General features: G+C 42.6%; 1 protein-coding gene across 2 annotated transcripts in view; it reads right to left on the bottom strand.

Annotated features, from left to right (window-relative positions):
* The window catches only part of LOC112257742 (THO complex subunit 2), a 70985-nt gene that overhangs the window by 50961 nt on the left and 6888 nt on the right, over nt 1-13136 (bottom strand). For both annotated transcript variants that reach the window (XM_024431550.2, XM_024431549.2), the window contains exons 6-15: nt 11003-11124; nt 10396-10529; nt 9945-10105; nt 8465-8557; nt 6821-6970; nt 4858-5030; nt 4400-4595; nt 4240-4281; nt 1519-1649; nt 1156-1257 (exon numbers count right to left, since the gene is read on the bottom strand). In XM_024431550.2, coding sequence (XP_024287318.1) covers nt 1156-1257; nt 1519-1649; nt 4240-4281; nt 4400-4595; nt 4858-5030; nt 6821-6970; nt 8465-8557; nt 9945-10105; nt 10396-10529; nt 11003-11124 — 1304 coding nt within the window. The remainder of the gene's footprint in view (nt 1-1155; nt 1258-1518; nt 1650-4239; nt 4282-4399; nt 4596-4857; nt 5031-6820; nt 6971-8464; nt 8558-9944; nt 10106-10395; nt 10530-11002; nt 11125-13136) is intronic.

Genomic DNA, 13136 nt, shown 5'->3' with positions numbered 1-13136 from the left:
AAGTGTGTGGGGTTATATCCTTCCTGTTTAGCCCTGTCTGGGGTATCATCGGATGGGGCCACAGTGTCTCCTGACCCCTCCCATCTCAGCCTCTAGTATTTATGCTGCAGTAGTTTGTGTGTCAGGGGGCTAGGGTCAGTTTGTTATATCTGGAGTACTTCTCCTGTCCTATCCAGTGTCCTGTGTTCATTTAAGTATGCTCTCTCTAATTCTCTCTCTCTCGGAGGACCTGAGACCTAGGACCTTGCCTCAGGACTACCTGGCATGATGACTCCTTGCTGTCCCCAGTCCACCTGGCCGTGCTGCTGCTCCAGTTTCAACTGTTCTGCCTGTGATTATTATTATTTGACCATGCTGGTCATTTATGAACATCTTGGCCATGTTCTGTTATAAACGACACCCGGCCCAGCCAGAAGAGGACTGGCCACGCCACATAGCCTGGTTCCTCTCTAGGTTTCTTCCTAGGTTTTGGCCAATCTAGGGAGTTTTTCCTAGCCACCGTGCTTCTACACCTGCATTGCTTGCTGTTTGGGGTTTTAGGCTGGGTTTCTGTACAGCACTTTGAGATATCAGCTGATGTACGAAGGGCTATATAAATACATTTGATTTGGATTTGAAATGCAGTGTATGATATACCATTTTGTAGCTCAGTCTACTTTTATCCAATGGGGGAAAAAAAATCATTTCACATTTTGCTACATAAGACTTAAAATGTGATCAGTTTTTTAAATAAATTAGCAAAAATGTTTTTAATTATTTTGCTTTGTCATTATGGGGAATTGTGTGTAGGTTTAATCCATTTTAGAATAAGACTAACTTAACAAAACGTGGGAAAAAAATGGGGCCTTGATACTTTCCAAATGCAGTGTATAATTAAAAGTCTCTTAAAGAAAGTTTACATTTTCTGGTGCCAACCTCATGTCAGCATCGGTGTGGACACTAGAGCCTGTAGCAAATATGCGTAGTCTATAACCTACACTTTGACGTGTTGTTTTCTTAACAGAAGAGCTACTGTTTTTTGGTTTTCAAATCAATTTAAATTGACTATTTTGGTTGATGGCCTTGGTGCCCTGGCAGATTGAGCACCTCTTGACAGGCAAATGGCCTTGCCCCTAAAATCAAGAAATTCCAGGCCTGCGTAGCAACGTGACTTACTTCATGATGTATTTGGCTCTGTCCACAGTCTGAGCTTTGACCTTGACCAAAAGTGGGTGGCTTGTGTAGGTCTCATTCTTCCACTGCCCGTATAGCCGGTACCTGACGACCACAGGTAGCACACAGGTGAGTGGGATAACAGTGACATATTTAATAATACATACACCAGGACCAGCCTGGAATTAGGACCTTGAAATACCAACAGAACACAACAGGGTCGGAGAATAGAACAAGTTGCATAAACCCACATACTCCAGTCTCTGTGTGGGCGTTGCTCTCTCCATTGGATGGATTCAAAATGGATGGCCAAACATGTCAGTTCGAGTCTAAAAGGACACCACTATGAGCGTGTGTGTGTCTCACCTGTGCTGGTAGGGGAAGAGTTTGAAGAGGCCCCAGAGCTCCTCTGACATGCAGGCGTTACACTCCATGAGAGAGAGCGAGGGCAGCAGCACCTGGTCTGCAATGCTCAGGAAACAACTCAGCAATGTGTCCTAGGAGGAAACAGGAGCACATCAACCACCAGAGTACAGACCAGTGAGTGGATACTCACAAAATTACATGGACAAAGATCGCCTCTCCCCCTCGGGAGGCAAAAAAAAAAAAAAAAAAGGCCCTCGGCTCCTCAAAAAGTTCTACAGCTGCACCAAAGAATCTTGACTGGCTGCGTCATAGCTTGGTATGGAAAATGCACCGCACTCGACCGCAAAGCTCTACAGAGAGTTGTGCAGACAGCTCAGTATATCAAGGGGGCCGAGCTCAGTGCCATCCAGGACCTCTATATCAGGTGGTGTCAGAAGATGCCCCAAAGAATTGCCCAAGACTCCAGCCACCCAAGCCACATCCGGCAAACGGTTGGATCAACAGGCTCCGAGACAGCTTCTACCCTCAAGCCATAAGACTGATAAATGTTTAATTAAATGGTTACCTGGACTATCTGTACTGACCCTATCTTGCACTGCTCTATGCACACTCACACAAAACCCACACACATCCACACGCTCTCACACACAGCTGCTAATCTCTTCTTTATTTTACTCATCATCATCATCTATCCATCCTGATTAGGGATATTAACGGCTAAGCGTTAAAATCAGTTAGCTGCTGAAAATACATTTGACTGGTCATGATTATCAATCTATACATTCATTTGCATAATTTTGTGGAATTAAATTGTCTTGTGTGTATTTGTTACTCGTCGTGCATCTTATTTATCACACGCACATAAAATACAGAACCTAGTTTGAGGTGCGAGTGGCCTATCACCTGTCAGATAGCGCGAGAACAGTTCCTCAATCTGTTACTGCAGCGAAACGTGCTTTTATAAGCCGAGTCAGTAAGCAACAAATTACAATTCTAAATGCAATCGCGTGTTAACTGTTTTCATGGCCACGATTAAAAGAGCTACTATTTTTATTACTCAATCTCAACTCGTAATTAAAGCATGCAACAATCGAGTGCATAAACTATAGTCAATGGTAGGGAGGCCATCAACGCTTCACAAAGTGAGATTTAGGTAGTATAATCATTGAATACCTGAATGTTTTACTTCACTCCAAATAATGAAGATTGTCTTACCTTGCTTCAAAGTAGCCTAGCCGAAATTTGCATCCCTAATCCTGATTCCTAGTCACTTTATCCTGCCTTCATTCTCGGGCTGACCACATTTAGTCAACTGGTCGATTGTTTGGTTAATAGGCTGTTGGTCGACAGATTTTCTTCAGTCGAGCAGTGGCAAATGTATATATTTTTTAAAAGTATGGCACACGAGACACGTGTCTGATTCACGCCAATCTGAGTGGACTAATCCATTGGAGGCCGCAGGGAATGCACACAACCCCTGCGGCCTACCGTTAATTCCCATCATTGCTCATCTACAATGCTTGTTTTTTTACGGTAATTTCTCTTCCAGTATTTTTAAAAATATATATACAGTTGAAGTCAGAAGTTTACATACGTTGGAGTCATCAAAACTCGTTTTTCAACCACTCCACAAATTTCTTGTTAAACTAACTGACCTAAAACAGGGAATTTTTACTAGGATTATTTTTAAAATATTTTTTATTTATTTCACCATTATTTAACCAGGTAGGCTAGTTGAGAACAAGTTCTCATTTACAACTGCGACCTGGCCAAGATAAAGCATAGCAGTGTGAACAGACAACACAGATTAAATGTCAGGAATTGTGAAAAACTGAGTTTAAATGCATTTGGCTAAGGTGTATGTATAAACTTCCGACTTCAACTGTATGTGTACACACACAAATATATATTACTACAGTCTTACTGTTGACATAAGGAATGTGTATGTTGGGGTCAATGAAGGGTAGATAGGGACTTGCTGTACGGGAAGTTACTGAGTGAGATAATGGGAAGTTCAGAAAGTTCATATTCTGTTCCATGTTTCTAAAGAGTTAGGCGAAGGGCAATAGTTCATCTCTGATAAGGCAGGCCAGCTGCAGAACTAGGGAGGAGCGAGGAATTCGGCTCGAGGTCAAGTCAACAGATGAAGTGAGATGAAACCTCTGGGTGGGGGGGCCAGAGGGGCCCACCACAACAATCATATCGCACACAAACTTCGACATAGGTTCTAGCATCAGGCAGGGTCATGACTACCCCAGTGAGAGGAAACAAATAAGTTCCTGCCTAGCAACAGATGTATTGGCTGTCGAGATGTGTAAGGAGTTGACCCCGCCTATGAGGAGGTTATAAATATATGTGCTTGTGTAATCATATCTTGTCTTTGCAGGGGTATGACTCAGTGGGTAAATATACTTTTAGCTTTTCCAGTCGTCCGTTTGAGTTTGTGCAGAACCTAACACCGTAAATACCTCGTAATCCTACACAATGATCTGGTACTCACTGCATATAGCTCCATTGTTGTGTATTTTATTCCTTGTGTTACTATTTATTTATTTAATATATTTTTTAACTCTGCATCGTTGGGAAGGGCTTGAAAGCAAGCATTTCACGGTAAAGTCTACACTTGTACACCTGAATTTATTTTCTGTGAATTCCCCTTGCTGATTAATATAACAAAACTGTTCAAGACACATCTTGGTCCCATTTACTTTGACAACTCACCATTTTGTCCTTGATGTGGTCATTTCTACCCTCACTTTGGTACTGGAGGAACAAAAGAAAACACGAGGACAATTAGTGAGATGAAGCCAGGGTAGGACGGTATGCCAATACATTTTCCTTTGGGGATCAAAAAAGCACCAATTGACTTTAGGGCATGTACCTCTTTCATAAAGCCCTTGCCCAGGCGTACTATCTTGGCAAAGAGGATGGGGTCATGGGAGAGGTGGGGCCCCAGGTAGCAGAGCATGCTGAACACATCCCTGCGCAGGTCCTCAAAGCTCTCTGCAGGCCTGGGGGCCCGCTTGTTCTTCAGGGGCCTCAACAAACATCCCTTGGCCCCTTTGGGGACCCCGGCTCTGCAAAGGGAAACACAGGTGAGACAGGGCATACTACAAACAGCAACATAAAGCCTCCACTGCTCTAGTGTTAACACTAGGTGGTTCTGAATGCGACTGTTGCTGTGTCCGTGTGTGCCTACAATTAAATGAAAAGCAGGCATCAGAGTTTGTAGTATTTTGGCTGGCTGGCTGTGCATGTCGTTGTATTTAGTTAAATGTGTACATTTCTTCAGCTAATATGCAAAGAGCACAAAGTGAATCCAGGGGAGCAGGCGGGCACCTGCGGTACAGTGGCTCCACAGTCAGATGCAGCAGCTGGCACAGCGCCAGAGCAATGGCCTTGTGAGAGGTGGCGTAGAAGGAGGGCATCTGGTCCATAATGCTTTGGGCATGGTGCCAGTCTCCGATCCTCAGCAGCGCTTCCAACAGACCCAGCTTCTGGTTATCAGGAGCCTGAGGGTAGAGGGGGAGATGCGGAGTGTGTGGGTGAGCTTGGAGCAGCAGCAGAAGTTAGTCTGAGAGCAGCTATGTCCTTAGGTTTATGACGGAGGAATCTCACAAAGTACAAAGCAGGCCCATTAAAAGAGGTTAAGGAGGATTTGCAAAAAAGCCTAGTGAGTAAATCATGAGTTGTGTGTGTGTGTGTATGTGTATGTGTATGTGTGTATATATATATATATATATATATATATTATATATATATATACACGTTTTTTAAAATTATTATTTTTACCCCCTTTTCCTCCCCAATTTCGTGGTATCCAATTGGTAGTAGTTACAGCCTTGTCTCGTCGCTGCAACTCCCGTACGGACTCGGGAGAGGCGAAGGTCGAGAGCCATGAGTCCCCGAAACACAACACAACCAAGCCGCAGTGCTTCTTGACACAATGCACATCCAACCCGAAAACCAGCCGCACCAATGTGTCGGAGGAAACACCGTACACCTAGAGGCCAGGTCAGCGTGCACTGTGACCAGCCCGCCACAGGAGTCGCTAGTGCGCGATGAGACAAGGATATCCCTGCCGGCCAAACTCTCCCTAACCCGGACGACGCTGGGCCAGTTGTGCGCCGCCCCGGCTCGAACCCAGAATCTCTGGTGGCAAAGCTGCCTTAGACCACTGCACCACCCGGGAGGCCCTATGAGTCGTAATTTTCTCCAGCAGCACTGGATGGGAACAAGGAACTGTAGAAATCTGTCATCGTACCTGACACTGCACTTAATTCATGTGTGTGACTGACACAACCAACTGACACAGCATAGTAACAAGGCAGTGTTGTCAGGGAGAAGCTGAGTGTGGGATGAGTTAACTAGCTAGAGGACAAACTGATATTCTGCTCATCCAATGTCACTCATTTTTCAGGCTATTTTATAAACTAAGCTCATAGTTTGACGTATGTGCTTTTAATGTTTAAAGATGTTTGTGAATGTCTCCCAGTGTGTTGGAAAACAGACGGAACCAGGTTCTCCTCTAGGATTTGCCTGTACTTATCTCGATTTCGTTTTATTTTTATCATTAAAAAAAAATCCCTACTCATAAGCATACCCATAAGATGATGCAGCCACCACCCTGTTCAAAAGATGAAGAGTGGTACTCAATGATGTATTGTGTTAGATTTGCACCAAACATTACACATCAGGACAGAGCTCATTTCTTTGCAGCTTTACTTTAGTTCTTTATTGCAAACAGGCTGCATGTTCTGGAATATTGAAAGAATATTTTTTTGTTTGTTCAAGCCACTGGAAAAACTATTATTGAAACAGTTATTTGCTAAATTTAGCATTAGCATGACGCGGGCACTCAGATGACAGATGCAATCTGACAATCTGGATCTTGGGCTAGAGGCAGAATTTATTTTAGAAACATGGCTCACAAAAGCCTTCAGTGTTGCTCTTTGTTACTTTTAACGTGTGGGAGGGAGGGGGGGCTGCTGCTGCAGCTTTAACTCTAACAGACCTCCTCTGGCCCATCAATCACTGTCTGTCTGTCGGTGGTGGTATGCACAGCCCTGCCTCAGACAAGACACTGACTGACACCTCATTAACACACAACAATAAAGCCTTTTCCCTTTCCTTCAGCAGCACACAGAGGAAGCCTTATAAAGACTGGGCTTCATCAAGGCGATTAAAGAAGGACACTTAGTGGAAGTAGACTTGTGCTTTAGTGTGGAACAGTTACCCAAATGTGGAGACATGTATTTCAAATAGTAGAAATGTGTGCGAGTGTAACATGAGATTACTTTACCTTGTCGTTCTTCTCTTCCTCCTTCTCCCTCTCCTTGTCCTCAGTCTTCTCGGAGGGAACCACCACCATGGTGAGCTTGCGGGCGATCTGCTTGGCCTCTGTGATTTCTCTCTTGTGCTCCTCTACAATGCTGGCATCCAGTGGCATCAGCTGGGAGGGCAACGCAGGCTCAGTCACACATCAGGTCACAATTTATAGCACCAGGCATTTAGATTTCTCTGTTGGATCACATGTTGCACAATCTGGCATGCACTGAGGACAACCAATGTTAGTCAAATCTTTGATATAAAATGATATACACACATATATACACATACCGTTATATGCCTTTAGAAAGTATTCACACCTTTACTTTTTCCACATTTTGTTGTGTTACAAAGTGGGATTAAAATGGGTTTGTTATTTTTTTGTCAAAGATCTACACAAAATATGTGCTAAAGAATTCTAACAAGTAAAACATTTATAGAAAACTAATATATATTCATTAGATAAGTATTCAATCCCCTGAGTCAATGGCAGTGATTACAGCTGTGAGTCTTTCTGGGTAAGTGTAAGAGCTTTGCGCGCCTGGACTGTACAATATATATGCACATTATTATTTTTTAATTCATCAAGCTCTGTCAAATTGGTTGTTGATCATTGCTAGACAGCCATTTTCAAGTCTTGCCATAGATTTCCAAGCCGATCTAGGTCAAAACAGTAAATAGGCCACTCAGGAACATTCACCGTCTTCTTGGTATGCAACTCCAGTGTATATTTGGCCTTGTGTTTTAAGTTATTGTTCTGCTTCAAGGTTAATGTCTCCCAGTGACTGTTGGAAAGCAGACAACCAGGATTTCATCTAGGATTTTGCCAGCGCTTAGCTCTATTTTGTTTCTTTTTATTCATAAAAAACTCCCTAGTCCTTGTCAATGACAAGCATACACATAACATGACGTAGCCACCACTATGCTTGAAAAGATGAAGTGGTACTCAGTGATGTGTGGCACCAAACATAACACTTTGTATTCAGGACATAAGTTAATTTCTTTGCAGTTTTACTTTAATGCCTTGTTGCAAACAGGATGCATGTTTTGGAATATTTAGTATAGTGGATTAACTACAATGTTGTTGATCCATCCTTAGAGTTTAATGGCTGTGATATGAGAGAACTAACTGTTTTAAAGTCACCATTAGCCTTATGGTGGAATCCCTAACCGGTTTACCTCTTCTCCGGCAACGGAGTTAGGAAGGACGACTATCTTGTTTTACTCAAGTGCATTGATACACCATCCAAAGACTAATAACTTCACCATGCTCAAGGGGAAATTCACTGTCTTCTTTTTTAGCCATCTACTAATAGGTGCCCTTCTTTGCAAGGCATTGAAAAACCTCCCTGGTCTTTGTGGTTGAATTGGTGTTTGAAATCCACTGCTCGAATGAGGGACCTCACAGATACTTGTAATTTGACTCAAGACATTTCAGATTTTCATGTTTAATTAATTTGTAAAGATTTCAAAAAACAATTCCACTTTGACATTATGGAGTACTGTGTAGGCCAGTAATTTATTTTTTAATTTCAGCTCTAACAACAAAACGTGGAAGATGTTGAGAAGGAACTGTTATGTGAGACAATGCTCTGTAGGTGTGAGTTGAGATGCTTACGTGCACATAGATGTCCTCCAGCTCTATAAGGTTGTGATGCAAGAGGGCGGCAGCGATGTGGTAGAGTGACGTGGGGGTCTCCTCATTTGGCTCCTGGGTGGAGGTGGACAGTCAAGGAACACTCAATACATATCGAGGAATAGCTAATGGATATGGGGTGGTTCTAATACAAATCAGAGAAATTCACTCTGCTGTCTTTTGATCCCCTACTTGATCCCCCAATTTTGCTTCTGGCTGACCAACCCTCATTAAATGTTTTTTTTTAATTTATTTTTATTTTATCCCAAAACAGTCAAATGACACGACCAACAGAAAATACTATGTATACAAACAAGGAACGGACATGTTTCCTAAGAGCTTCATGAAGACATGCAAGAATAGCAAGCCTATTGTCTTATAGTCAAAAGGCTATAGCATATTACTGAAGATGCAACTGCTGTAATGAAGCAGCTAATAAAAAAATATGTTTTCAAACATTTGCCAAAATGCAATTCATGGGAAAACACCATTCTTAACAGAGCATCTAATGCGAGTGGTTCCATATGTGGCCCGTTGCAGGAAACTAGGCTTATGTCGCGGGTCACTACCTTACAAGGCGGTCTGTCACATGTGACAATCTCAGCTAGTAACTTAGAGGGGAATCTAATAGCAACAACTAGGACAGGTTGCTAATATGACTAGGATTCTGTCTCTGGATATGAAAACCAATAGAACAGGGGTCCTTGCTGGTTAATGGCATGAGTCTTTATGGAACAATTGTCTCCACATTTCTATGGTTGGATTTTGGCTAGGCTACTTTGAAGCAAGGTATAACAACTACACTGCCACAAGCTTACATTGTAAAGTGGTGGGTGACATGCTGATACCCTGCCTGCCATTGACTAAATTCTACGCACATCGAATCGGAGGCACGCTTTAATTACAAGTTAAGAAATTAAAGAGCTATTTTTAAATCTAGGCCTACAAAAGAGTTGGCACCTGATTGCATTTAGAATTGTTATTTGTTGCCTACTGACTGGGCTTATAAAAAGCATGATTCACCCCAGTACCAACTTTGAGGAGCTGTTCTCGCACTGTCCGACAGGTGATAGGCCATTCCACTCTTCAAACTAGGCTCTGTATTCTGTGCACATGTGATAAGATACATGACAAGTAGCGGAAATACACAAGCCAATTTATTTCCACTAAATTATGACCGTTTTTTTGTGGTTAACCGTTAACATCCCTACTGGCAGCACTAATATTCACATCAGGTCTGACTGCAACATTTCCCCTCATTCTTGCAGGTCAAGGGAGAATGTGCGCAAGACTTATGTTCATCAATAAGACCTTGAAGTATTTTAAATTAATTTGGTTAAGGATTTGTCTGCTTCTTGGACAGGCAGCTCCTCACAAACACCAATTTGTACAGTTTATATCCGGCCAGTTTCAGACAGGCTGTAGAGTGCAGACAGTCACAGTGGGGAGTCTGCTCTCTCACCTGGTTGAACTTGAACTTGAAGCCCAGGATGTGGCAGAGGGTGAGGGGTTCACACATGTAGGACTTGATGAGGGGCAGGAAGAACTCGTCTTGGTCAGAGCGACACTCGTACACCTCCAAGATGATGTCCAGAACGCGGTTGGGGTCCAGGTTGAAGCATCCTGCAGGGTGGAGAGGGGGTAAGGGTGTACAGATGACATTGAGTAACTTGGGTACAAAATAAGGCCATGTGTAATGTAACCCCCATTTGGGAGTCTAAATGGAGAGTTGTCTTTTAAAAGTAAAAAAATATATATTAAGGTCCCATGCAACAATTCAATCCTCAATTTAAAAACTGTAAAATGCACTTCTGCCAAACGTAGAATCTCCATTACTTTCTTGGTTGGTCACAGAAGGATCCGCTGCTTCTTGGCAGTGGGGAATGTGATGAAAAAGACTAGGGGTTTCATACCTATTAGAGACTTGATGCTCTCTAGGACGATGTGGCTAGTGATGTTGCCTGAAAGGTCTTGACCCAGCTCAGTGATCAGCTTGGCATAGCCCTCATTCTCTTCCCTCAGCAAGTTGAATTTCTGCTGCTTGTAACTGTAAGGGGGCAGAGTGGAAAACAATACGTAGGAGGCCAACCACTCACCATTAGATAAACAACTTCAAACTTTAGGCCCAAGCGTTTATGCAAGTGAAATTATTTATTGTGTATTATAGGGTAATATAACCCTATACAGCCTGAATAACCATGTTTTGCAGCAAGGTAGTGCATGAACAGTCAGAGAATATAAACAACTAAAGTGATCTCATTTCTCTACATTCTGTGCTGACATTACATTTGGCATTCATGGCAAAGCTCACATCCTATAGTGTAAATGGTCACATATTAAATGCTACAGCCTCAGGCTGCGAGGTAGATAGCCCAGTGTTGGAGATGTAACTTTGGGTTAACAGCACATTCAGCCCTGACCTGGGAATAACAGTAGCTTACTTTAGTTCTGGCTACTTGGTCAGACCATTACAGGATTTTTGTTTTTTTACAGATGAAAATGAGTCACCGCTCCACTTACAATAGTTTGGTCTTGATTTTAACAATTTTCTGGTTGAACTGATGAGCTTGCTTTATGAGTCCCAGGGACTCCAGGGTCTCTGGGTCCAGCCTCTCCTTCAGGATGGCATCTGGCACAAAGAACTGAAGAGAGGGCAGAATGAAACAAACAAGTGTTATATAAACAGTCCCTCCAGGATTCCGTGGTCACAAAAATTCCTAGCATATTGTGGGAGGGCTTGCAAATATGACCAATCACTGCACTATTCCCGCATAAAGGTCTAATGCAACATTATCTCAAACTGACCCATAACACAGTACAAAAACAGGGCTCACAATTTAAACCAATAAGCGCACATTTATCAACAATTTTCGCAAGAAATTAGACAAAAATCACTGCACATTTGACATGCAAAATGCCAGAACTGCCACAGCAAAATCAAGCATTTTTGACAGCAATAATAACAAAAAAAACTTGTGAAATCCTGGAGAGACTGTATAAAGATTAGTAAATAGATCTTATATTGTTATGAACAGGGGTGAAAGTAGATTAAATTTCTTACCGGTACGGGACACCAAAGTGCGCACATTCATTTTTTGTATAGCCTAGGTATAATCATAGAATTACATATAGAATCCCTATTAATTTCATATGATCTCAGTGGGCCATGGACTAGTAAAGATATGCCATAACACTTTTAACATGCATTACCTTTTAACATAGACGGCACATGGGTTTCAACTTTGGGGAAGATCATTTTCACCATAAACATGCACATTTATAATAAAGCATTCCATGCATCCTCGCATTTGCAGACTTATGTAAGTTAGTCTACTATTCCGAATGTGAGAATTAGAATGGAGTCATTATTCAAGCTAACACTAACTCCATCACTGTTGGCAAAAAAATATATACTTCAATGCAGCACGAATGGGTGTAGAGTATGCCTATCAGATACATGTCTTGTTGGCCTTTTATAAACACATTTCATTCAATTTTACTACACTTTATATTCATCCGGAAAGTATTCAGACCCCTGCCCTTATCCACATTTTGTTAACATTACAGCCTTATTCTAAAATGGATATTTCATTCTAAAATCCAATCTACACACAATACCCCATAATGACAAAGCGAAAACAGGTTTACACATTTTTGTAAATGTGTTAAAATAACAGAAATACCATATTTGCATAAATATTCAGACCCTTTGCTATGAGACTCGAAACAGAGCTCAGGTACATCCTGTTTCCATTGATCATCCTTTAGATGTTTTTACAACTTGGAGTCCACCTGTGGTAAATTCAATTGATTGGGCATGATTTGGAAAGGCACTCACCTGTCTATATAAAAAAGTCCAACAGTTGACAGTGCATGTCAGAACTAAAAACCAAGTCATGAGGTCGAAGGAATTGTCCGTAGACAGGATTGTGTCAAGGCACAGATTTGGGGAAGGGTACCAAAAATTGTCTGCAACATTGAAAGTCCCCAAGAACACAGTGGACCCCCTCATTCTTAAATGAAAGACTTTTGGAACCACCAAGACTCTTCCTAGAGCTGGCCCCTCGGCCAAACTGAGCAATCGGGGGAGAAGGGCCTTGGTCAGGGAGGTGACCAAGAACCCGGTGGTCACTGACAGAGCTCCTCTGTGGAGATGGAAGAAACGACCAGAAGGACAACCATCTCTGCAGCACTCCGCCAATCAGGCCCTTATGGCAGTGGCCAGATGGAAGACACTCCTCAGTAAAAGGCAGCCCGCTTGACACCTAAAGGACTCTCAGACCATGAGAAACAATATTCTCTGGCGTAATGAAGCCAAGAAAGAACACTTTGGCCTGAATGCAAAGCATCACGTCTGGAAGAAACCTGGCACTATCCCCAATGTGAAGCATGGTGGTGGCAGCATCATGCTGTGGGGATGTTTTTCAGTTGCAAGGACTGGGTGACCAGTCAGGACAGAGGGAAAGATGAACGGAAAAAGTAGAGATCCTTGATAAAGACCTGCTCCAGAGCGCTCAGGACCTCAGACTAGGGCGAAGGTTCACCTTCCAACTGGACAATGTCCCGAAGCACACAGCCAAAACAACGCAGGAGTGGCTTCGGGACATGTCTCTGAATGACCTTCACCGGTTCAGGCAGAGCCCCGACTTTATCC

The sequence above is a fragment of the Oncorhynchus tshawytscha genome, linkage group LG09 (genome assembly GCF_018296145.1).
Source record: "Oncorhynchus tshawytscha isolate Ot180627B linkage group LG09, Otsh_v2.0, whole genome shotgun sequence".
In the NCBI taxonomy this organism is placed as follows: Eukaryota; Metazoa; Chordata; class Actinopteri; order Salmoniformes; family Salmonidae; genus Oncorhynchus; species Oncorhynchus tshawytscha.
Note: the sequence above shows the minus strand (reverse complement) of the source record. Positions and strands in the feature narration are given on the sequence as shown.